Source organism: Thunnus maccoyii, chromosome 11, assembly GCF_910596095.1.
Source record: "Thunnus maccoyii chromosome 11, fThuMac1.1, whole genome shotgun sequence".
NCBI lineage: Eukaryota > Metazoa > Chordata > Actinopteri > Scombriformes > Scombridae > Thunnus > Thunnus maccoyii.
In genome coordinates, this window is record NC_056543.1 from 18,036,373 (window position 1) to 18,063,495 (window position 27,123).

General features: G+C 37.5%; 2 protein-coding genes across 2 annotated transcripts in view; one reads left to right on the top strand and one right to left on the bottom strand.

The window, feature by feature from the left end:
* LOC121906775 (calcium-binding mitochondrial carrier protein Aralar1-like) overlaps nucleotides 1–6,019 on the bottom strand; it is a 28,773-nt gene extending 22,754 nt beyond the window's left edge. The window contains exon 1 of the mRNA XM_042425872.1: nucleotides 6,001–6,019. The gene's annotated coding sequence lies outside the window, so the exon portion shown is untranslated. The remainder of the gene's footprint in view (nucleotides 1–6,000) is intronic.
* A 326-nt stretch (nucleotides 6,020–6,345) lies between these two features.
* Nucleotides 6,346–23,320, top strand: hat1 (histone acetyltransferase 1). Its single transcript, XM_042427073.1, has 11 exons — nucleotides 6,346–6,451; nucleotides 7,947–8,018; nucleotides 8,155–8,230; nucleotides 12,462–12,582; nucleotides 16,359–16,535; nucleotides 16,687–16,808; nucleotides 17,382–17,486; nucleotides 17,855–17,961; nucleotides 18,360–18,511; nucleotides 19,475–19,591; nucleotides 22,621–23,320. The coding sequence occupies exons 1-11, from the start codon at nucleotides 6,445–6,447 to the stop codon at nucleotides 22,789–22,791; spliced, it is 1,227 nt and encodes a 408-aa protein (XP_042283007.1). The 5' UTR covers nucleotides 6,346–6,444; the 3' UTR covers nucleotides 22,792–23,320.
* Nucleotides 23,321–27,123: the final 3,803 nt, after the last annotated feature.

Genomic DNA, 27,123 nt, shown 5'->3' on the forward strand with positions numbered 1-27,123 from the left:
CTGTCAAGTCGAGACGAGAGATGTAATGATTATTAATTACCTTCAAGAAAACTTGGAATATTTAGCTTCAGAAAACGAGTGTGTAGGGCTGCAGCTAATATTTGCAGTATGGCTTTATTGATTTTTTTTTTTTTTCCAATTTATCGATTAATTGTTTCAACTAAAAGTATTGTCAAAAAGTAGTGAACATTTTCCATAAAAATAGTCATGTCTTTAAATAGCTTGTTCGTCTGACCAACAGTTCAACCCCCCCCCAAACATTCAAATTCAAGTAACAGTGTCATAAAAAGAGAGAAAACTGACTAATTTGTTTATACCTTGACACTGCAACCAAAATATTCATGGCAGCTGTTATACACTCTATTTCTGTTTGCAGTTACATTTACTTTTGTTCCCCACAACTGGAGCTAAAATGACTGATTGATCAATTAATGACATAAAATCAATTGGCAACTATTTTGATAATCGAGCAATTGTTTATGCCATTTGATGTGACAGTAAAGTGAATACTTTTTGGAGTGTTGGTCAGACAAAACAATCAGTGAGAAAGGTCATCAAATATTTTTCAGCATTTTCTTGACATTTTGTAGACCAAATGATTCATCAGTTAATTGAAAAAATGACGAGCAGATAAAGCTGTAATGAAAATAATTGTTGCAGCCTTCCCCACAACAAACCCCTGTGATGTGTGACCTCAAATCACAATTAGTGATCCACTTTTTTACAAATAAATACATTGCATGACTAAATACAGGTTGTTGAAGTGGCCTCATTTGAGAAACCTATACAAGCTGGATATTAAGAGCTGGTTTTCTCAAATATTCAACTTCTTAAGAACATGAGTGAAGGCGCCACTATGTAAAGCAAAGTAAAGGAAATACAATGCACAGAAATAACAACACAGGAAATTATTGCTTGTCCACCAGCACCACAAAACCTTCATCTTGTTTTTTTGCGCAACATTTTGTTTCTTCTTCATTGGTTAATCTGAACGTCATTTTGTCCTCTATCATTTTGTTGTACTGTTGTGTCTGTTGTGAGCTGTTTGTGTTGCAGTTATAGCAGGAATCAGGCCGGCAATGTTTGAAAGCTGAAAATCATTCAACATTTTTACTTAAAGTAGCCTAACCCTTCTCATAAATGTGTTTTTCTTTGTGTTCCTTCAGTTGGATGTTTGAGCTTCATTGTGCAGAATGATGTATGTGTTTGATGAGTTTGACACTAGAAGGATGTTTTCACTCTCATCTGTTGAAAGGGGAAAGTTTATCTGTTCTCACCTTAAATCTGAGTTCAAGACGTGTACCTACGAGCATGATTTGTGACATCACAACTAGGTTGGAGCCAATCGTGGTCCAGTATGCAACTTAAACAAGTTGGAAATTTGAGGCTTTCAGTTCATAGCACTGTTTAACTACTTTTAAGTCCTTATTTATCCAGGGAAGTATCACTGAAAGCAATGCTCTCTTCTTCAAGAACATCGTGTTCACTCACACATTCACACCTGGAAGCTGCCCAGTATAACAAGTCTGATCTGCTCATTGAGCAGCTCCACTGAAGCCTTTGGGTGTAAATATAAAACCTTTTATCATGGTATGTATCATTTTGTTTCACAATGTTGATAGATATTGTGATACAGTTCCAGGAAAATCAGTTGAGTAACCATTGATTGATACAATGAGGATATGAAAATGTTTGTTTTTAGAAAATTTTGTGAATTAAATGCCTGAAAAATCAAGACAAGACTAACACAAGTATGATGTGGAAACTTGCAGTTCACAAACTCTGGGAACGGACTTTTCAGTGAAGTAAGAGACATCTTGAGTCAATTAAAAATATTTACATATTCATTGATTCTGAATTATTCAATGAAGGAGGAGTAGATGTCATTTTAAGAATTTCTAATTAGGTAATTGAACTTTTGTGGAAAAATCATATCGGACACAACTTATTTAAAGAAGAGTATTTTTGTATGTTTTAAAACACGTCTGGTGGGAATCTTTAACTAAAAGTAAACAAATGCAGTGTTTTTATGTGTAGCAATAAAATTCACTTAATTATCCAAAATGTTAAGTTATAATTCCATGTAAACAATAGTCCCATTAAATTATTATTGCACTGATTGGTCGACACTTTAATGTTAGTGTTTTACTAAACCTCACAGCATTTAATTATATTTTATGGGCTGATTTTTGTAGGTAAAATCGTAATCTTCTTATCAGATAAATGTGATGGAGTAAAAAGTACAATATTTCCTGTGAGATTTGTCACACTAAAGGAATACAATCTTACAAAGTGTACAAACCAATGAAGTGCATCTCACAAGTGTACTCACTACAGTTGAGTAAATGTAATTTGTCACTTTTGGGGCTTAAAACTTTGGGCTGTTAGTCAGGAAGTTGTCTGGAGGTCAGAGGACACAGCTCATGTCCAGGAGGTCAAGGCTTGCTGTGCTATAAAAAAAAGTATTTTTAAATTATCAATGGGAATTCTGAGTAATTATACGGAACATTTAACTACCAAACTACACTGAAAACACAAAGACACCAAAACATTTAACTTTGCAACACCTGCTGTATCTCACCACCTTACAAATTACAGTTTCACTTGTGAAATGATGCAGCAGTATTTGCTATTTCAGTATCTACTCTCATTTCATTACATCACATTCATTTTGCAGACTCTTCTGTACAAACTGATTTACTTCTTCCCTACACAAATGAAGAGCAATGTGAGGTACAGTGTTTTTATTCAAGGAGCCACCGGGGATCAAACCATCAAGCACACAATTAGTAGCCAAACTGCTCTACCGCCTGAGCTACACTGCTTCTTACTTGCCTGTAACACAGTCCCACTGCTGCTGAAGTCAATTCAGACTCACACTATGAAATGTTATAGAGAATTTCAACCAGGTGATTGGACTGTAACAAGACTGTTTAACAATACAATATTGTATTTCCTCCCTCTGCTGTGTGATGCTCTCTTCCCCTGCATTTCCAGAAAAAAAAAAGTCTCAACGACTGTAGTTTGAAGTTCAGAGATCAAGCAGCATGTATTGCCTCCATGCAGACACAATTTGTTACCTAAGGATTGTAAAAGGTATGGTATTGTTCAGGAAAGGGATAATCTAGTGCTGACAGTGCAGTAGAGGTAAAATTACAGTGGCTTAAACATGACTGGGTAGGTCATTCATTGGTGCACCTGGAGGACAGAATAGCTGAGGCCGGGATGATAGCACAGCATTACCCGGTGCTCAGAGGGATGTTCAGAATTGCACTTTTAGCCCCAGAGAGTTAATTTCTGTTTATTTTTATTGAGATATCACTCTAGTCTAACCTAACCACTTTTTTGAATGACAAGTTTGTTTTTATTTTCACTAACTTGTCCAAATGAGGTGGAATTTTATCCAAAATGTGAGTCAGTGTTCAATTTTTATGCTCCACATATAAACTGCAGGTCTGCTGTAACTCTCAGTTCTTTTAAATCGAGGCTGAAGACTTTTCTATTTGTTGCTGTTTGTTGTTATGTTTGTTCTGTGTATCTTACACTACACTGTAACTTTTACTCTCCTGTTTCATCTGTCTTATTCTATTTTAGCTTATTTTTTTTATTTACAATTTAATATTTTTTAATTGTATTTAAATGTCCTTTTTATTTCCTTGTGTTGCTTTTATTTTCTGTCTTGATGCCTTTTATGTTCTATGTAAAACAATTTAAATTGCCTTACTGTTGAAATGTGCTGTACAAATAAACCTGCCTTGTCTTGCCTTTCATCTCACATAATGTACATAACAATAATCAGATGGTCATTGGGGTGGTATGGGCTCCCCTTCAAATACTTTCATTAGACTTGATTTTTATTGATATGTGGAAAGAAAATGTAGAAATAAGCATTTCACTGTCTCAGTTAAACACAACAAATCACTGTAATGACTCAGCATAAACAGACTTTCACTGGGTGTCGCTGACTTTGGCTCCGCTCTGCTGCATCGAGCAAACACAATTAGAGCTACTTTCTCAATTTATTGATTCATTGTTTGGGCTATAAAATGTCAGAAAAAAATGGTTTAAAAAATGTTGATTACTGTTTCCAAAACCCCAAAGTGCAACCTAAAATGTCTTGACCAATAGTCCACAACCCAAAGATATTCAGTTTATTATCATAGACGACTAAAGAAACTAGAAAATATTCACATTTAAGAAACTGGAACTAGAGAGATTTGGCATTTTTACCCAAAATGATTAATTGATGATCAAAATAGGTGGCGATTCATGTTTGTCGATTGACTAATCAATTAATCAACTAATTATTGCAGCTCTAAACACAATACAATACATTCACAAATGACAAAATATGATTCAAATTTATACTTCTTCAATTTTAGGTGCCAAATATAACTGTACCTTAATCATTTTTTCACCATGATGCTTTTCTTTCCATGACCATAAACGTAATATAGCATGACTGATACTGGATTATGAGACATATCCTGTTACTGATGTTTGGGAATTTAAAAAATCTGAAGATATGTCAGCCCATATTCTGTCTTTACATAATCACATTGTTAACAAACAAAAACATGATAAGGATCCCTTAAATTTGGCTATTAAAGAATTGTGACCAACATATGCACTGAGCAGGACATTTTACTGTTGAAAATTAAACTTGTCAGTGCTCTCAAAACTTGAATTGGGCTCTAACCAATGAATCCGTCAGGACAGAATCAGCCTGACTTTAAACCAAAACCATAAAGACCTTTGATAACGCTCTGCTGGCCAGGATAAAAACATTAGCAGTGAACATTTACAGTCAACATAACATTAAACATTTCAAAGTTATTTTGATTTTAAATGTAAAAGTGTAATCCACCTACCATTACACTGAATTAAAAACAAACTAGCTGAGTATTCTTGTCTCTTACACAGAGTAATGTAATGTACTTAATTAACTATAACTTGTATTACCATTTATATGTGCTTAATTTATCTTAGTAATGAAATTAAGTTCCTTAATTCATTATCATCACTATTAATTACTCATTTTTAAGCATGTAACTGCTTAGCATTTCTTTTTACTCGGTGTTTTTCAGTGTGAAATGTTGCAGCATTTTCTTTTTACAAATGGAGATAAAAGTTTTTAGGGGCTATAATGGGACAAGTAGTGGTTTGATAGTGGTTTGAGCTAGCTGTTATGTGTATAACCTAACCTAAGGAAGAAAGTTGAAGTTAATATTTCTCTTTGCAGTTATTTCATGACATTAATTGTCTGTCAGAACCATGTAAGCAAAACTAATCACATGGCTTATGTTGGTATATGCTGTTAATACAGATGATTTTTCCAACAATACACATATTGTGTGTAAAAGCTGCTTTTTAAGCTCAAAATTATCTTATTTCTTATTTGTCTGCTGATATTGTTGTTGTCTGTTGATACTAATGTCAATATGAGAAAATAATACTAATCTGCAACAATTTTGATAATTATTCATTTAAGCTCTATATAATGCTGAAGGGAAAAAATGCAATTTGTTGATACCTTCTCAATATTAGAGGATGTAACTTTTGAAAGAAGAAATAACACAATCTCCCTGTTACAAATGAAAAGTTGAATTCACAAGAAATAAAACACCATGTCTGAATTCAATACAGGTTTTGCTGCTACAACCATAATCTCATTATTGTCACTTGTGGCCACAGTGGCCACTGTTCAGCAACAGGACAACCTGGAAATGTTAGGGTTTACTGCTTTTATCTGTTTTCTTGTCATTATTAAAATTAAAATCTTTTGAAGAAATAGAACAATAGGACTGAAAACATTAATGTTCATGCTACCTTTTTCTCACATATTATCAAACAACTAGTGGTAGTCGATTAGCCAATCGAAATAATATTTGACAGATTATTAATACATAACAAAATAAACAATAAAAAATAATATACACAATGAAAGTAAAAATAACCCATTTCAGTGTGTAAGTGGGTGTCTTTTAGTGTTTAACTCACCTTCCTTCAGTAATTCTCAATTTGCACGTGCAGTTTTTATTCACCATATGAATGTTAATATGTTGTAAATAAACAGGTCATATTATTAAAAGTGTATGTTTTTAAAAATGAAATATATCATTAAAACATCCGATGGTATCAGATTGTTGTCAATATAAAGCAATGCATTGCCTCAGGTTTAATGAGAAAATCCATCAGTGTATTTTTTACTAAATAATAAAATGTATTATTAAAGTATAATAAAAACATATTACAAAACATAATATTAAATATGATTTTAAATATATATATGCATAAATATAATACGTAAATATGATGTTAGAAGATACAGGGGCCGTTAAAAAAACTACATCCTGTTTCCACGGAAACACACGGACCCGGAAGTGCTCATGATTCCGCGGGTCTTTTGGGACAACACAACTCCGCACAACACAGTGTGTAGAAATGGCGGGTAAGTCGCTGAACGCTTTCATGCTTTCATTTTATCGTCTTCGTTTCAATGCATATTCACCAGCGAATGCACCACAGTCCTGCTTTAAGCCCGTCGGGAATGTAGTTTACCTTTGTTGCTTCGTTCAAAACACAGCGAGCTAAGCTAACGGCAGCAGTGGCCTGCTAACGGCAATAGCATGCTATCAGGCTGTCACAACATGCACTGTGTGTTTAGCTTTGTGTGTTTATGTTACGTTTGAAGGTGTGGATGGATGCTGGTAAAGTAACGTCTGTTTGATGCCTCTTTTTCCATATGACTATACTGTGTTGCTAACTGACAGAAAGACCCGTCTTTAACTCACATTTGAGCATAGTTTGATGAACGTTTCCGCCTGAACAAATTTTATAATGTTACTTCGTTTTAAAGGATCCCATTAACAAAGCTCATCCTAAGGCTCTGGAGGTACCACCAGCTGACCTCCAAAATAACCTCTTTCATGACCTCAGCACTTCATACCTTACTCCATGGTGTGCACAGATGCAGCTAATGATAATAATCATAATAATCATAATAATCATAATAATGAGAATTCATTTCATTTATAGAGCGCTTTTCAGAGTACTCAGACACTTTACATAAGTTAAAATGATCAAAACTACATGTTGGTAATAAGCAGAGTCCACACGAACATGTGTCTGATGTGTCCCTCTTTTAAACCCTGCAATGGTCACTTTCATATATTTCATCAAACTGGACTTAACATTGTACACTGCATTCAACCTCCACTGTTACAGAAGTGAATTATTTATTGCACATGTCACATTCAGTTGTTGCTCTTGTCACCTTCATATGTTTCATACACTTCATTTCTTTGTCCATAGTGCAGTCCATATTTCCTTTGCACAGTCAATATTTCATTTTAAATTTCATATCCTATTTCAAAACTATTACTATTCCATTCTATTAATAGATTAATAGAATATAATTTAGATTTCTCATTTAATTTTAGCACTACTTTTATTGTACTGTTTATTGTATTATTTCATTATTATTACCTTGCTCTTGTTATATTTTTTCTTCTATGTTGGGTTTGTGGGAGACAAATTCTTTGTATGGTGCATACTTGGCTAATAAACTGATTCTGATTGAGTTATTAACATTTTGTAATCTAGTAAAGCTTGAATTCATGCTGTCATATAACTTAAATTCCCACACCAAAGGCTTTTATGGCTGAGCTGCCTGAATACTTGTCGTCAACAAGTGTCCGCTGTGTCTTCAGCACTGTGTTTTGATCAATAGTAGAATCTAAATATGGTTGTATGTCACATCCTGTTTTCGAATGAATAATTACTGTCATTGTGCAGCAACAGATCACTGAAACTCTCAAGTGATCTGTGAAGTAAGGAAAATGACAAAGTAGAAAATGATTCTATAGAAACCACTAATGTTAAAAAAAACTAACCAAAGACTCTACAATTTCAGCATGGTTTATGGTTTGTTTTCTTTTCTTCAGCGGTAAATACCATGGAGAAGAAACTGGCCGAATACAAGTGTGACACCAATGAAGCTATATGCTTGAAGCTAAGTATGTTTATTTTTGTTTTATTTTAAAGTATTTATTATAAATGAAGATGATGATATGTATAAATACAATGACAATGTTGTTTGGAAGTAGCTTCAAATTTCTCACTTACACTGTTGGAATCTTCTTTTACGCTCAGTTCGCTTTCCAGAGGATGTTGAAGATGACGGCACTACATTCCACCCTGAGTACAGCCACCAAATATTTGGAGATGAGTGAGTCTCTTTTTCCATCATTACTTTTCATTGCTTGTTATAATAATACACAAACTGTTACACATTTTTCCCTGTGAAAAAGTTCACACATCTTCAGCAGTGCCACCTCACTTAACATTCATACAAGTGTCAGTATTGACAAATGTGCGCTACTAGATACAACCAGTCTAACTATTGGCCTTTGAGCAGCCGCACAGAAGCAATAGTGGCTAGGCCTGCAAAAAATGATTACTTTCATTATCGATGATTCTGTCTTTTCTTTCGATAAATCTATAAAATGTCAGAAAATGGTGAAAAATTGTCGATCAACATTTCATGAAGCACAAAAATCAACCAAAAATATCTTCTTTTGTCCCAACCAAGAGTCCACAACCCAAAAATATTCAGTTTACTGTCATAAAAGACCAAAGAAACCAGAAAATATACATTTAAGTAGCTGGAACCAAAGACTCTTTCCTAAAAAATAAAAAAAAAGATTCAAAACAATTAATTGATTATCATAATAATTGCTGATTAATTTTCTGTCCATCGACTAATCGTTGCGGCTCTAATGTGTTTTACCCAAAAGCACATTGATGGTTGTATTTTAATCTATTCAAATATGGCTGAAAAGAGTCATGTGGTCCTGTTTACACTTACAACTAAAGTGTGTCAAGGATGAGGGTGTAACAATAGAGTCAGCTTATGATCCAGTTTAATACATCATACCAGTACTAGTCTCATTGTTTGATACCCTTACCCATATACTAGAGAACTACTGGTATTTCGCTACCAAAGCAGACATATTCCTGAGTCTCTCACCCACTCACAATAATCCTTCAGTATGTGAAGTTGCTTGGAAAAATGAATTATAGGAATTAAATGGTGATTACAGTCTAACCATTGGGGTGTGTTGTGCTATCACTGTGGTGAGAAAAATCTCAAATATTTGAACTTGGTTTGACTAACATTCTCAAGAAACTGTAGTTTGCCACAAACCCATATTTCCAAAACCAATGTAAATGCTGCTGTTCAATCCAAAACAATATTTAGAGGCAACATGAACGCAGTCAACTTCACGTATGAAAACAAAGAACGGCAGATTTGTTTTTCGCACAGACACATGTGCTTGAGTTGAAAACCTCTGTGAAAATGTGTGGTTACTGTATACAAAGATGAAATCAAATGTGAGCAGGAAAGAAACATCCGATCACAAATGGTTACTTGATGTATTTGAGATACATGTTTATGTCAGCTGTCCATTGAAATCTGTCTCAACTGGCTCTGAACAGAATCTAGATCTACTGAATTACTGCAAAACACTGACTTTACTGATATAGTCACATAATTTATCCACTGTCCATCATATTCAAAAAGCAGTCCATCACAGAACCACTAAAGTAGGCACACACAAATTAAATTGTCAACCAACCTAAAAACATAGTTGCTGGTTTCTGTCCTCGCTAGACTTGACCATTACCTCTTCCTAATCTGCTGCCTGAAAATACAGGAACTGACAAGCTGCTCTTTGCTATTATTTTTCAACAAGTCAGTACAAGTATTGGTGCAACAATGAGCTAGTTCAATATGATACTTGTGCTTCCCTATTTACCTGAAAGGTGCATATTTATAGGTACTTAAGCCCAGTTCATGCTTGCTGCATCCATGTGGTGGCGATAGTCTGGCTGATGTAAAATTTATCATCTGCCATTGTTTGTGAAGGTTGAAATATATAATGCGCGACAATAAAACAAATTCATTAAGTTATCAGCATGATGAATCTCAATCAACAACAACTTTTGGACATTTAACCAGACGTTTAGCCAACAATGTATCGTAAATCCAAATGATTCAACAGTTATCCATGTATTGTGATGAATGTCACCTTTAAACAGGCTCACAGGCTGTAATTCCTGGTTTAAAAATTATAGCAGCAAAGGAATAGCTCAACATGTTGGGAAATAAGTTTTCTCTCTCTTTTAAAGAGTGAGATGAGAAGATAGTTTTCAGTCTGTCTGTGCATTTAGTAAAGAGGTGGAGTCAGGATGACGATAGCTTAGCAGCATAGACTGGAAACGGCTAGCCTGACTCTGTTCAGGGTCATAAAATACACCTACCAACTCCTCTAAAGCTGATGTATTTACAGTGTTGGGTGAGTTACTTGAAAAATGTAATCAATTCCTCATTATAAGTGATTGAAAAAGTAATTACATTACTAATTACTCAACAGCAAAACTATATTTGTTTGTTTTTTACTCAGCCCGGCTTCATCAGGAACCTTTAAACTACTCCAAAGCCTCCGCAACCCCTCGTCAAATCTTCTGTGTTTAGCATACGTAGCAATAGAAAATAATAAATTGTGGTTTAATAAGCAGCCAGCCTAAGGTGACCATCAACATGTAACGTTAGTTTAGCCCCAGTCCGCATGCAGCACTGAAGGCCAACAGAATATAGAAAAAGCTACTGGTGGCTAGCTGGCAGCTAAGAAGACACAACATGTTAATTAGATAACTTTTGAGTTACTGGGAGATGATTTTCTCATCTTTTGATAGCAGCTAACTGCCTCCCCAAACCTCCAGCCCTGGCAGCAAGCTAACAAGTGCCGTAGCAGTCAGCTCTCTGAACGCAGAGACCAAACTGATAAACTTCCAGTAAGACAAGCCGACCCCCAAATTGTTAAAGTAAAGGAATGTTACTGGGATTAGTAACTGTAATCTTATTATTGAATTTCAAAACATAATCCCTTACACTACTTGTAATCACATTACTGTAATACGTTACTAAGAAATGCATTACTGATTAATCTGAAGCACTTCTGTGCAGTCTCGAGTTATGGCGCTAGGTTGCCAGATATTGACATTGAGCACAGGTCTTGATTCAGGTCTCTGTAAAGTTTGGCGACCTCATTGTGCCAACAAGACTCTGGAAAGATGTGCACAGTCACTGCCCCCAACTGTTGTGGAGGCACCCCAATAACTTACTGGTAAACATGCGTACCATAAACTTCAGTGTCAGCGGTTCAATTCTGGCCGCGGGCATTTGATGCATGTTATACCCCTCTCTCTCTACCCATGTTTCCTGTCTCTGCACTTCCAACTATCAAATAAAGGCAAACAAATGCCAACAACATATTTGCATATGCCCTGCATGTAATCTTAAAATCCACTGTATTGCTCCAAATTAATCATAAATTAATTAATCATCTTTTGTGCAGCCAACTTGAAATGATGCCCATCTCACACAAATGCCTATTTAGCCTCACCAGACCAAATGTGGGCTGGCTTGTTGAATCCAGGATTTTGATTAATTAACTTTCTGGCTACAAACCAGTTACTCCAGTGAGTATTTACAGAAGACTCTGCCATCATATCTGTAATCCTCAGAGCCAGACCACCAACACTACAGAGTTTCAGTTTTCATGTACAGTCAAAAGTTTGGACACACCTTCAAGGGAATGTCCTTGAATGAGAAAGTGTGTCCAAACTTTTGATGATTATGATTTTTGATGTTTCAATCACATCATGATTTACTCAGATTTTGTATTTTGTCAGTACAATGGTCCAACTCAATACTTAATGTTATTACCAGTATGTAAGGATTTCTTAAAGTTTCTTGTGGTTTCATAAAACCTGTAGGAAAGTTTGCAGTGCCAGATATGCAAAGGGGAAAATAACATCTCTCTTGAATACTATTTAAGCCTCACAAAGAGTCACAGTGTTGTCCTAATGTGATAAAATAGGCATTGCTGTTGGACCTGAGCGAGACGACATTCTTGGCAGTGACACCTGTGCGTGCGTGTAGGCTTACAGTAGCATGTCGTTACGCTCTAAATTGCATTTCCAAATTAGTCAAAACTAGGATTGGTTATTTTTGCACTTGCTGCAATCAGCTCAAAGGGAACACAGTAATTGGAGCATTAATTATTTCAGCAAGCGTAATTGCTAGTAAAGCTCAATCACATAGTTGCATAATGATGAAATCTATTTTAGCATAAACTGTTAGTGATCTCGCAGTGGAAGAAACAATGCAACACAGTGAAATAAATGGCCAGACCTGCAGTAAACATTTATCATCAACTCCAGGTGTATATTTGACAGATTTCAGTATATTAGAATGATTATCAGGTGTTTTGTTATTGTCCTCCTGATATTGATTTACACTAGACTGCACAAGACATCATTTTATTGTTTTCTCTTTGCGAGTCACTTTTCTAGTAAAAATGTGTGACTAATGATTTCACTTACTTCTGCAGTGAGGTGGCTTTTGGATACAAAGGTCTGCAGATACAGCTCTTCTACACTGCTGGAAACTTGAGCACCCTCTTCAAAGTGAAATATTCCTCAAAAGTCACTGAAACGTTTGACTGTGTGGAGGTAAGATTTGTATTTCTTTATTCTTTTAATTTAAAAGCTGTAGCACCCTTCAATGTGACTATTAAAGTTGTGGTTGGTTCACTGTCAGTTTGTCTTGATAGTTGTTCATGCCTACTCTACTCATTTTGCCATGATGCCATTTTCTTCTATTATTTTGATTATAATGGTCTGATTTCACCATCATCACCTTCAGATGCTTCCAGTATAAATAAACTATGCTTTAACATGCACAAATATCATGGTGTGATTAAAAAAAAATACCTTTCCTCCATCTGAAATGTCAGAAAGCTGCACCATTATGTTTTAAAAAGGGTTTCTTATTGAAAAGTAGAATAGTCGAGGCTTAGGTTGGATTTTGCAGTTAGTGTTGTATTTTATGTCCTGATCAAATTATTTGGCCCCAATCCCGATGCGAGTCCTTTAATATTGGGTATCTACAAATACCTAGTCGTATCTAGAGCTGCAACGATCAGTCGATCGACAGAAAATAAATCAGCAACAGTTTTGCTGATTGAATAATCATTTTATTTACTTATTTATTTTTAGCAAAAAAGCCAAGAATTCGCCGGTTGCAGCTTTTCAAATGTGAGGATTTGATGCTTTTCTGTGTCATACATGATGGTTAACTGAATATCTTTGGGTTTTGGGCTGCTGGTTGTACAAAACACGAAGGTATCACTTTGGACATTATAACAAGCATTGTTCTCTATTTTCTGATATTTTATAGACAAAATGTTTCATCAATTAATTGAGAAAAGTTGCAGCCTTAGTCGATCCGATTTACCTAAATGTTTATTAAATTTGTAGATTATCTGATACATTGAAACGCAGCTCTAGACTACTGAATGCAGAACATTATTTTTCATGAGCTACTTGATCCAAACAGCAAAGGTCCTGGCTCAGAACTACTGAGCTGATTAGCTTAAATTATTGATATATAAATTAAAGTTTAACAAGAGAAGACCAGAGAAGATGTATGACTCTGTTGGGGAGCTACATAAACACTCATGATTGTACCAGAGTAGTGTTACAGATGTGAGTTTCTTCTCTCACAAATGATCTTTGGCTGAGTACAGACTTTGATGGACAAATACTGGGCAGCTTTACTGAGTGGATGCCTCCATAATTGGATGCGAGAAGGACTCTGAGATCAATTATTCTTTAAGGGGAGTAGATAGATCTATGGTACCTTTTTGTGGGCAGTTTCTGGTGCCTTTATGTTGTTTCTTCACTAACTGAAGTAACTCATATAATGGCCTCTCTGGGTGGTGACATTATTCCAGTAAGGGATCTCCTGTTTTGTTAGAATAATCTCATCCCTCCATGGCCCCCCGTGCCAGTACACTAATCCTACTCCTCCCCGTCGGAAGAGAAGGGTTTTAAAAGGTTTTGTGCGTGGGGTCTAACATGAGGCATTGATTTTTAGAGGGTTCTGTGATTGAATCAGCAGGAGGAGTAATGTCACTCTGTTGGGTATCTTGTGTGTGTGTATGTGTGTGTGTGTGTGTGTATTTACAGGAGTGAATTGTTCAAGTCATCGACAATCGAAATCTTGGAAATTGAATATCTGCAAACTGATCTTCAGTAACTTTAAGTTCAGTTTTATGTAATGATTAACTAGCACTGCTTACAAATGTAAAACTTTTTTGTCAGACATAATAATTTACATATCAACAGCTAGTATTTGGTCAAAAGTGGAAAAATGGTGAGACTTCACAAAAGGCCACTGAGAGCTTTGAATATTTTCCTCAAGCTATCAATGCAGCAAACATTTAGAACAAGTGCAAGTATTAGCGAGGGCCCCGTTGAGGTCAGATGATTCAACACTGGGACATCTGTCCTGTCTGGAAACAGCAGGGGGCTCCCCTACTGGACAATGTGGCCTCAACTGGTGCCAGTGGGACCAGTGGCATAACCTCTAAACTCAACCGTTTCTTTAAATAACTCCATACAACAGTGATTGTTCCATCCGATAAGGCTGATGAGCACCACATCACAAAAAAATACCATGACAACCAGTTCAGTGTCTTTAAAAAAAAAAAAAAAAAGAGCCATTACACATTTTGGGAACATAGTTTGAAGCCACAGCTGATATTCAAACCGAAATGTGACGGATGGCTCACGGTCTGTGTGCGCCGCTGCTTAGTGTGCTGCGCGTTGACCCCTGAGTGTTCACCTTGTTAAGGGTTTGAGTGCAGCTGGTGTAGAGGTAGAGAGTGTGAGGGGAGCAGCAGAGTTCAGGCTGCATCTGAAGAGTGTTTGTCTCCGAGTGCATGTGGACGGTCGGGGTGCGGTGCAGCTGGCGAGAGAAGAGAGCTAGAGACGAGGGGAGGCAGAGATGGAGTTTATGCAGCTGTCACGTTGATCAAAAATCACCTTTTCCCCTTTTAAATCAGCCAAAAACTCTATACTGCTGGATTTTTCACAGGCAACACTGATTTGGTGCCAGATCTTTTGTGTGCACAAGGGCTGCAAACTGGGGGAAAAATGCTGAACGTCTGTGGTAGTTCTATGTTATTATTTATAACATTTGTAATCCATATAGGTGTGTAAATAAGATTTAGAAATTAAAGCAGTACTTTACAAATAATTATAAACTGAAAATGACTGCAGATTTTCAGTGTAATATGGCCTTTAGAGCAGATGAAATAATACCAACACAACAAATTAGATAGTTTGTACTCCCTTTGTGCTTATTGTTAGAAATCAAAGACATTAACAAAATGTTCTAAAGGAACATTGTTAAGTTATATTCATGCCAAACTGAGGCATCTATTCTGGAAGGCTGTGCAATTTAGTGTCTAGTATGTAGGAGAGTGCTCGGGACAAAGAGACTTGTTTGTCCATGGCCTTTTAAGTGTGGTCCTTGTTCCTTAGAAATGTGGCTGGACAATTACAATGGTTAAGAGGCATTCAGCTGCAGGTGCATTACTTCCAGTTAGATATTAGCTGATGTCTGAAAGGGGGGGAATTAGCAGCATGTTGTATTAGCCTTTTGTAGTGCATTTTGCTCAGACCTTCTTCATTTCCCAGTTTTCAATGCTGAGCAGCAAGGGTCTCTGTTCCGAAATAATGCCCATCACACATGTAAATGGTGTGAAAGGGCTGCTTAGTAAAGTGTTCTCATGTCAATCCTTGTGGAAATGGATACAATGCAAACATTACAGCTGAACTAACCACACGTTGCACTGAGTAAAAAGTCCAAGGGTAGGGCCCCTTTGTCTCGGAGGCTCTTTGAAAATGCAGGGGCAAATTCATTTGATTGGGTTCACTTGGCAGGATTAGAGGAGAGGCCTCTATTATGGATGCCCAAAGGTTTGTTAAGTTGAGATCAATTCATAAGATTTTATTTCCCAGTGAGAAGCAGAAATGCGTTATTGTGGCAACTTCATCACATATTCATGGTTTAACATAAGTAGTAAATGTACTGATTTAAGTGGTCTTTTCACCGGGGCAGGGAGGGGGGGGTGTGCTGCTGTGGTCTCTGCTCAGCTGACAGTTTTAATTGCCTAATGGTTTTCTTTTATTGGCACAAAAACATGTATGCTTGCAGTTTTATTTCACAGGTTATTTTGTACTTTTCTTTTTTGCAGTCTCACCTTATCTAAGAACAAAAATTTTGCTGAACACGAAATCTGTGCACACAACAAAAAGTGTATTTTAAAGCTTTAAAGCAGTTTATTAGAAAATACCTCACTGGTCTCACAAACGTATTCTAGATTATCTTTTATCGTGATTTGTTTGCTGCGTTACTGAATTCATGTTGTATTTTCCAGCCTGATGATATCGAAGGAAAGATCCGGGAAATTATTCCTGCTGGCTTCACCTGCAACACTGACGACTTTATCTCGCTGCTGGAGAAGGAGGCCAATTTCAAACCCTTCGGCACCCTGCTTCACACGTACACAGTCCACAGCGAGGACGCAGGAGAACTCACATACCAGATTCATAAGGTGCACACCTCACCATACAGGAAGCCTTTGAGATTATAGTATCAGTTTTTTTTAATCGTTTCTAGTTGTCGTCACTCTTACGTCATCACGGCAGGGATGAGATTTAACAGTAAACCTCATCAGATATTTGTTTGTGTCATGTCCACCGTAGGCTGACTTGACCTGCCCGGGATTCCAAGAGTACCACGAACGCCTGCAGACCTTCCTCATGTGGTTCATAGAGACTGCAAGTTTCATCGACGCGGACGATGATCGTTGGGACTTCTTTCTTGTGTGCGTGCCCTCCTTAATTGACATCATCCCCCCCTCATGCCCACCCCCCTACCCTAAAGCCTTTATTGTGTCATTGAAAAACAAAGCCCCCCTTTGAGGCGCTTGTGACCAATTACCAGGCCAGTTTGATTATATTTCCCCTGTAGGAGAATTGTTGATCAGGCAAGAGCTTTCTTTGTGCCAAAAGACCTTTTCAAATTTTTCAGGGGCAAGAGCTGAATTGAATACTGTTGTCTTTTGAAACACTGAACAATGTCTTAACAGTAAAAAGAGCCTCTGCCAGTGTTTTCTTTACCCTGGCACCTATTAATACTGACAATGGGGAAAATAGACTGAAGTGATTTTGAGGAGCTCAGTCCCTCCTCCAACCCCTTCTCTTCCTCTAAGTTGCAGTACTCCAATTAAGTGCATAATGTATTCAGGTTGTAGCAGGTGTACCAATCGAGCCTGGCTGCTCTAACATGCTGACGTCGGTGGGGGTGAGGGGTGGGCACGAGAACAGAGAAGCTAAAATGGACACTGCATGGGAGTGTGCCTGTAATTGACCAGTTTGCCTTTGTGTTTTATCTGCAGATTTGAAAAGTACAATAAAGATGGGGAGACTCTCTACGCAACTGTTGGCTACATGACAGTTTATAATTACTATGTGTACCCAGACAAAACCCGACCACGTGTAAGGTAATTGCCGGGGCAGCACGTGCCTTCCCATTCTTTTGTATGAAAAAGGAGTGGAAAATTATACATTTCTTTATCCTCTTTGCAAAGAACGCAAATTACTGGCTTATATAGCCAACCATTCAACCAGATTTTGTTCATTACGAAACCAGGGTGATTTGTATCTGAAAACAACTTTATAGATAAGCTTTTGATTTGTTGCATTGATGGATCAGTATAACAGTCTATTTTTTTTCCTGCTTTCAATCAAAGAGTTTCTGCTCCTACTCAGACACCACATAAATTTGTTATGTCACAAGACTTATTTTAAACAAACCTGCTTCCTCATTGGTTCTGTGTTTGCATGTATGTCTGTTCTTTAACTAAAACAGCCAAATGCTGATCCTGCCTCCGTTCCAAGGCGAGGGTCACGGAGCTCAGCTTCTGGAGGCAGTGCACAGATTTTATTGCATTCTGCCCAAAGTGCAAGACATCACAGGTGAGAGTAAAAATGGTATTTACTGTGTTGACGAAGGCGTGGAAAAACATTAAATCTGAGGTCCTTGTGTCGCCCACAAACAGTTTAAAAGATTTGTCACTGCAGTTTTAGGGGGTGAGTTAATGAGGAGGGCTGGCATGTATACCAGAATGTGCCGAAGCTCTGTTGAAACTTCTTGGATCGAAATCATTGCTTTGCATGGAGACAGAGGATGAATACTAAAGAGGCATCACAGTTTTTCCTTTCAGAGAGGAATTCTTTCTAAAAAAAAAACCCAAAAAACTAAAAAGCTACTTGAAGAGATTTGAACTTCTGACATTTATTTCAGGGGGATGAGATATTTTCAAAGGTCGTGAATCACTTCAAAATGCTAACTAATTGTATTATGTTTTTTGCAGCTGAAGACCCCTCTGAGAACTACGTGAAGCTGAGAGACTATGTGCTGGTCAAGCTGTGTCAAGGCCTGCCATCCTTCGCTGCAGACAAACTGCCCCTCGGCTTCTCAGCCGACATGGTCACAGAGGCACAAGACAAGTTGAAAATTAACAAGGTGTTGTATGAGGCTCAAACTAACAATCAATTTCATTATTGAGTGATCTGTTGATTATTTTTTAGATGAGTCGCTTACTCTATCAAATGGTTGTATAACAGCTCAAGGTCACATCCTCAGATTTGTTGTTTTTCACTCAATAGTTGAAAACCCAAAAGAATTCAGTTTACAATGATTTAAAACAGAGAAAAGCAGCAAATCCTCACACTGGAGAAGTCGGAGCCAAGAGAATGTTTGACATTTTTGCTCAATACACGACCATAATCGAGCAATTGTTTTAGCGCTGGTGCTGCACATATGTAAACAGTTCCAACATTAAGACCATAGCTTGAAGCTTCACAGCACTCTGGAGCATAAAGTAAGTTGATCATAATGGTTGCAAAATAGATACTTGGAAGAATATTTTACGTTTTTAAAAAGTAGGCAGCAGATACATGCCTCCACTGTTCATTTCACTCACCTAGACCCATGAATATAGATATTAATGGGACTCAAAATAAGTTTATGTAACTTAGTTCTGACAGAAAGTCAGATCAAAACTTGTAATCCAAATGTCAAAACGTATAAATGAAGATGTATTCTCTATATCAACTTGCTATGCTCACGTTCTAAAAGTTATTTTCAATTATATAAACATTGCAAAACTTCTAGTATATTGTGTTTAGCAACCAAATTTACAGCTTTAACCTAAGTACGTTTCTGTTGGTCCATGTGGCTGAGTATCAGGGTGTGGAATCTGCGATGTAAATGTCTGACAGTACGTGGAGGCTTTTCTTGAGAAAAGTTTCCTGAGAACAGATAACTAGAAGTTCTGAGTAGCTTCTGATGTCATGTAGCCTTTGTGCTGGGACGTCTTTTAGGTTCCTGTTGAGGCAAACTGGTGTTTTGTAAGTTTGACAATAATTAAATGAAATTTCTTTTATTTTTAATTTTTTTTTATTTTTTTTTATCCTCCCTCTACAGAAACATGCAAGGCGAGTATACGAAATCCTGCGTCTGAGAGCGACAGACATGAGTGATGAAGAAAAAGCAAGAGAGTACCGTTTGGAGGTGAAGAAGAGGCTGTTCGGACCATACAGGGTGAGGTTTTAATCATCACAGCTTCATCGGTGTATTTTGCATTTCAGTGTGGAGTTGGTCAAAAAGACGCAGACTGACATTTTGAACAAGTGATTTCTTCATTTATTCTGAACACATCTGAATGTCAACTTGTCTCTGTTGCTGTCAAACAAGACTCCAGCAGTCTTCCATCTTTGTTAGCATAACATTACAGCTGTTCAGTGTAGGGAGTTAAATGGCCTGATTACAGCATGCATCGGCTTGCAGCTCTGTATTGTCGCTGTTTATTATGTTGCCTTTTAAAACAGCAGAAAAATTGATCTTCAGCTCTGTGAAAATTGATAGATTACCACTGCCTTATTGTTACATCCACAATAGGGCGCACCATTTGTCTGTGGCATTACTAAGCTTTTTTCTATTCAGGCACACATGTCATTAGTCAGGATTTGCATTTCTTTGGGAGGAATAATTTTCATGAAAGTATGTTTGAAGCACTTTGTCAAGAAGCTGCTACTATTCAGAGTTCTGTAGCTTTACTATTGCAGCGCTTTTCAAACTTCAACAGGGAAACTGCGATTTTATCAACGCTTTTTGTTTCCTGGGGGGATTTTTGGGTCACGTTTTTCTTGGCAAGTTTTCTTCGGAGTTTCTAAGAGTTTAGTGTAACACTCAGATCTGGTGAACAGAATATTATAAACTCCTATGATACTGTTTCACCAGACTTGGCTGTGGGAAAGACTACATAGATCTCTGTGCACCAACATAAAGCCCTACATCCTGTTTGCTTGTGACATTTTATATTTGGGCTGCTCACTGCTCCTTTGCATACCAACCATTAGAGAATTTGCTGTCAGCGGGGTAACCGCAAGTCTCAAAAAAGGCAGAATCTGACGTGGAAAAGACCTATGTGGTGAAGTGGGAAATAGGAATTCCTTGGGAGAGTGGCAAGGAGAGATCTGGTGGCCAGATGCAGACTGTTCGTTTTTCCTTCCCTGAGGAGATTTAGCATGTAGTTAGTTGAATGGTAGAGGCCGCTGCTCTGTGAATGCGAGGGGGATTATACATTTCTGCTCAACCCGGGGTTCGCTTACCCCCAGTTCCCCAGAGACCATGTCTGCTTGCATGTGCGTGCAGTTTTTCAGCACTCTGACTTCACTGTAGGGCTGCAACTAAAGATTATTTTCATTATTGATTATTCTGACTATTATTTTCTCCGTTTGAACCGTAAAAACTCAGAAAACGGTGAAAGATGATCACTTCTCTCAAAGCCCAAAATGTAAGCTAAAATGTCTTGTTTAGTCCCAACCAACAGTCCACAACCCAAATATATTCAGTTTACTATCATAGAGGAACAAAGACACCAGAAAATATTCACATTTAAGAAGCTGGAAACAGATCATTTTTGCATTTTTTCCCCCCTTAAAAACGATGAATCAACAACTTGTTGATTAATTTTCTGTCAAACAATTAATCAACAAATCGTTGCAGCTCTGCTTCACTGTTAATGTTTGCTCCACTGTTTCATAAGGCTTACTTTATAAAAAAGTTTATAAATTGTAACTAACAGCTTTAATTACTCTTAACAATAACAAGTTATTAATAGTTTATACTAGTTTATAGATTGATAATGAGCCTGGGATCCATCGTTATCTTACATAACGTGCTTTGTCTGTTTAACCCCTAAATGGACAACTTGACCACTTGCCGAGCTACAGAGCATCTGCACCAAAATCACTTCATCACATTTACTTTATAAAGGTTCATTTGGCCCAAAACCACAACTGTCTTCAGAGAAACAACTTTATTTACATTACTTTTAGAGGTGTGTTTTAATAGTTTTAAAACAGTCGCAGTATTATCACAGTTATTCACACTTACTTGACTATTAAACTATGGAACAGTTAAAGATTCAGCCTGTTAGAAGGTTTTTAGACGCTGCTGGATGATCCAACATGCACTTTGTGAGGAACCTTTTTATTAATGATCAACTTGTATTCTAATAATCAGGTCTGCTGTTTAAAATGTCATGAATAAAGGGTCATGGGTTTCTCTTGTTACTCAGACACAAAGATCAAAGTTGCTTAAAAAAGATATTACAAGTCATGTGAGAGAAGCATCACAACCTGAAAAACCCAAATCTGTTCTAGTTAATGGCTCATTACATATCTATAAAGCATAAATTATATATAATAATGAATGGATTTAATAATAAGGATTTTTTTGGCAGACATACGTAACCACTAACCATCACGTTACATAAACACACAGAAAAGTGAACAGTCTGGTAATAACCACATTACAACCAGACAATATATGACAGATATCATATTCATATCCACAATAAGCACAGAACAAGTAAAACAACCAAAGTCTACGACGATAAGCTCTAAAAATGCTCAGGTACCTTGTGTACTTGGAAGATGATAAAACCAGTTGTCCCAAGAAATATGCCCAGACTTTACATGCAGTTAGAGGTGCAAAAATTCAGTTAGTCGATTTAATGGACTAGTCAGTTGAAAGACAATTAATTGGCAACTATTTTGTGTATTGTATATACTATATAGTTTTTTGGGGGGGTGGGGGGCATCTTAAAAATTAATTGGATTTGATGGTTCCAGGTTCTTTAATGTGATAATTTGCTCCTTTTTTGGTCTTAAATTACCGTAAAGTGATTATTTTGGACTGTATGTCAGACATTTGAAGATGTCACCTTGGGCTCCAGGATATTGTGATCGAGAAAATAATCAATTGTGAAATAAATGTTAGTTGCAGCCTTAAATGCAGTATTAACATGTTTTATTCAGAGTTTATGTTGTCCATTAGGAACTGATGTTTCCGCTAGATTACAAATGCAGGTGGTGAATAAATAAAATCCAAAACCAGGACAGTCATTAAAAGACATTTTATAAACCTTATAAAGTTTAAAAAAAAACACACATATTCCTCATCACATGTTTGGTATTTAACATGTTTATATGCCTTTTGGAGGGAGTGACCGAACCGATGGAACAGCCTCACTGATGTGCGTCTGTGTCGTTTCTGTCGTGCAGAAGAATCAGAGGGAGCTGACGAAGATGAGGAAGTGCCTGCGGCCGGAGGAGCTGGTGTCCCACATGGGTCAGATGGACACTCAGATGCAGCACGAGGAGCTGGAGAAGAGTTATCAGGTTGTGGTGGAAGACTACAGGAGAATCATTGAGAGGCTTTCAGCGCAGGCCTGATCAGACTCTGAGATGCTGCTGGCCTGGAAGCCCACCCTCTCAACACACAGGTGGTCTGCCCCGTCTGTACAAAGCCCACATAAACTACAGACTTTAGCTGCAACCGAGAAGAAACTCTCCTGATGTAACAAAATCACAGTTTTAATTGAAGAGTGTTTATAGTAGCTGAGTCGGTCGGAGCAGGGATAGGTTGCGGTGGAAAAAAGGCCTGTCTGTTTCCCAGCTGATGTTGATACAGTAGAGCAGGAGAGTAGTGCAGCTGGAGGACGAGACTTCCTGTTTGTCCCACGTGTTTAATCACAGTGTGTGAGATTCAGTGATATGTCATAATTTACAGGTGATAGGAGGTCCAATATCCTACAGATGCTTCTTCTTCATTGTAGACATTTTCTGAAGATTTTTTTGTCAAACAATTCTCAATGTCTGTTTTGAAGCACTTCATACGGAAAATAAAAAATGGTTTTGTATATTGCTCAAATTGTGAGTTTGTTATTGTAAAGAAAATAAAACGGAGCAGTTCATCATCTTTCAGTTATTGCTTTATTACTGCCTGGGAATGTTTTATTCTAATTTTGAATAGCAGGCTATATTTTCTGGAGTATTTGTTGGTATTCTTATATGCTCCCCCATCATAGTCTGTTGATTAATGATGTGAAATTGCGAAGAAAACATGATTTTTAACGATCAATCTAATCAGGGCTGTAGAAACTTAACTATTCACCACTTAAATGTCACCTAAATGCAACCTAATATATAAAGGAGACAATATATAGATAGTCATATGGAGTTTGAAAACTTTCTTAGTGCATTATACTGTACTATAGATCCCAGCTGGCCTGATTAATGCATTTTCCAGTATGTGTTGTATATATTCGAGCCGATTTAGGGATGTAATTTTGTTCAGGCACCCTCTTGTGGCTAATGCAACTTCTGATTGCCGCTGATGTTGAGTGTTACACTAATGAGTATTATGGTTTTCAATTGAAAACCTTTGTGCCACTGTATTGCCCCCGCTTGTGCCGATCACTGTGATGAATACCCATCATACTTTATGATACTTTAGCACATTGTCACTAAATGAAGGCTGCCGGGTCAATTTTCAATTTTTCCCCCCCTCTCCACTTGAAACAAGACAAAACCTTGGAACTCTTCACATCTCTAATTCAGATTGATTGAATCCACTCGTGGCCACAAGGGGCCTCATCTCACTGCAGTTTTCTCTGCTGCGAGTGCACATTTCGCATCGCACTGCACTGCACACGCTCAGCCGACTGACCTGCTAGTGGGAAGTGGCATTATTGTTTAGTAGGCACCATGGGTTTATGTGCTCATTAATTTCACTAGCAGTACACGGCAGTTTAATAGAGCCATGGTCAGGCTTTTATGTGGCATGTTGATACACCTACTCCAGTCTTCAGTCTTTGTGGACCAGGAGAACGAAGTTTGGATGATCTGCAGGCCTCTGTGTAGTTGTCACTGTAGTTTGTGAAAGCTCTTATTGGTCCTTCAGATCACACAGTTGGGTTTACAGGAGCTTAATTATGCACATTCAGTCTATCCTGCGCTCTCATGTCCCATCACACTTGTCTGTAGACATCAAAATATTAAAGTATGTTTAATTTTGGTGTCGCACCACATTGAATCATTTCTGACATCCTTTAGAGTAAACAGTAGTTGCTAGATTGTGCTCTTACCTGAAACACCTTGTAACTTAGAGATTTTCTTTATAGTCTGTGCCGCTTGGTTCAGGGTGGAGTGTTTACCTCTGATATGAATTCTCATCACAAGTAGTGATTTTTTTTCATTTGAATATTACGATGATTGTTTCTCATGTCAGAGTGAGTTCATTTGACACCATGAAGCCAAATTTCATGAACTTTTTGAAAATAACTCTTTGCTAAACAGTTGACTAAAACGATTTGTGGATTATTTTCATTCCAGCCTAATTATCATGAAAAGTCACAGATTACAAATCAGGTACCCTGATCATGAAGCATGTTTCTGTTTTAAAATGGTTGTTCTAGTATTTTAGATGTCACAAAAAGCTTCTTTTTTTTTTTAAAAAGAGCTATTCAAGATGTCAGATTTATATATGTATAAAATAACAAAGCTACATCCAGGCTGAGAGGCGCAACATTCAACATGTCCACTTCTACTTATTTTCTCTCTGCAGTCGATCAGCCATTCAGGTGCAGTGAATTGAAATCTACAGAAGGCAGTGCACTTTCTTCCGGAGTCGAGGCTATTACAGTGGATCCAGCAGTGGGACCTCAGTTGCTGCGCTTTTGTAAAGGGGGACACAGACTGTCTATTATGCTGTGTCAGAGTGGAAATGTGGGAGGTTGATTTATGTCTGAAACTCTCATGAGTTTCAATCTCCCCTCTCTCACTTTTCATATTTCACAAGCAAAAGGAGGGAGGAACATCCATTAAAGGGGACATATTATGTATGTTTCCAAGTCTATATTCTGAAGTGCGAGCTCTACTGGAATATCTTTGCATGATTTGCAGTTAAAAAAAAATTTCTTATTTAACTCCACTGGCCCTTTACAAAGCCCATCAGTTCAGCCTCTGTCTGAAACAGGCTGTTATAGCTCTTGTCTCTTTAAGCCCCTCCTCCCAATGAGCCTGCTGTGTTCTGATTGGCCAGCTCTTGGAAGTTGCTCCTTAGAAGACTTCTGCTGACTCCAGAAGCTACGTCAACAAACCATGAAACAAAGTATAGCAGTAGGATTTCACTACTTTTTCTCGTTCTTTACTCAAAATGTCAACTTCTCCAATACATCTGTACATGTTCAAGCCAGAATCCGATCCAAAATATACAAGTGGACAACGCAAATAATACATGGAAAAACCTTAGCAACCAAAACTATGGAACAGATGGCCGTTTAAGTGGATGCGGTACGAGCTGGCGTCAGCTCGTTGGCAAGGTAGAAAAAAACGGTGCAAGCAAAGCGTGACTTACAGGAAGCATTTTTACATACGTCAACCTCAAGTTTTGGAACTTTGACCATGTTCAGCATAGATATCCGACATCAAAACAGTACATAAATATCAGAAAACCATAAAAAGCATTATATGCCCCCTTTAATGTGTGCATTTCCTCTCTTTCTCCATCATCTTTCAGTATGTTTAATCATGCCAATAATTGCATTTAACTTGCATTAAACAGGCAGAAAGGCTTAATGCCATTATTTTGTGAAATGACAACAACAGTATCAAGCTTGACTTGAATATTTGGTTTCACCTGTTGGCATTTCTGCTACTGTTACCTTATGGCGCCTCCACATCTCTCCTCTGAGGCAGACAGTTGGAGTCTTGGACTGGAGCCCAGCTGTACTGAATATGATACCTGTGTGGAGGAGCTGCAGCGTCTTAGCTGCCAGGTTCCCAGGAGAGAGCAGGGCAGGAAAGTTGGAGTCCCCCCCACCACTGCCTTTCTTATCGTGTTCCAATTTCTTTTGTGCTCCTTGGATACCCACATACCCCGAGGCTACCTAGCCCCCTCTCTGCATGGCTGGTGAACCTGGCCAGTCCCTTTTCTTTGCTAAATGACTCCTCTTTAAGATAATGTTTGATGCGCTGACAGCCAGAACCAAAACAGTGTAAAAGAAACCAAGTTTGACATCTTTTAATTGTGTGTCAGAAAGCAGGAGATTGTGGTTCTTGGACTGCTTTCAGATCACGCTGCTGATATGGTAATTTGCTCAAGTGAAGGATGTGATGAAAGTGGTGGTGTTGATAGTTTAGTAGTAGAAATCCCTGGAGTCCAGTGTGCTGGTTCACCTCATAAACCTGACAAGGTTCCTTTTGAAGGGCATACAGTATTTGTTTCACCTTCAATATCAGTAAATATAAAAATAGCAGCAAGGTTTTGTTTCCACACAGGAAATCTAATCTCCTGCAATAAACAGACATGAGTGTTCATTATGATTTAGAGCAAATGACAGATGTGCATGAAATGAATAAGTCCTGGGAGTGTCAGTGCTTTTTTTTTTTTTTTTTAAACAATATTCATGGTAATTGATTTCCATCTGTGTACAACCAGAGCTTGCGGTTGTGATTACATCTCTTGGCTAAACGATTTGGGATCATGGTGCATCTCAAATCGAGCATGTATTAAGCTGGATTTCTATTCAGATGACATGAAAATAGATCATTTCGTGTACATAAAGCGCTGGATTTTGTTATGGTGATTGACAGTTAGTGAACAGCTGCATGACAAGACTTGTTATTTTTTTGTCACAAATGAAGCATGCTAGTAGAAATAAGCCTTTCCTTCATTACATGATGAAGATTACACTGTTCAGTGTAGCTTATTGAAAAACACAT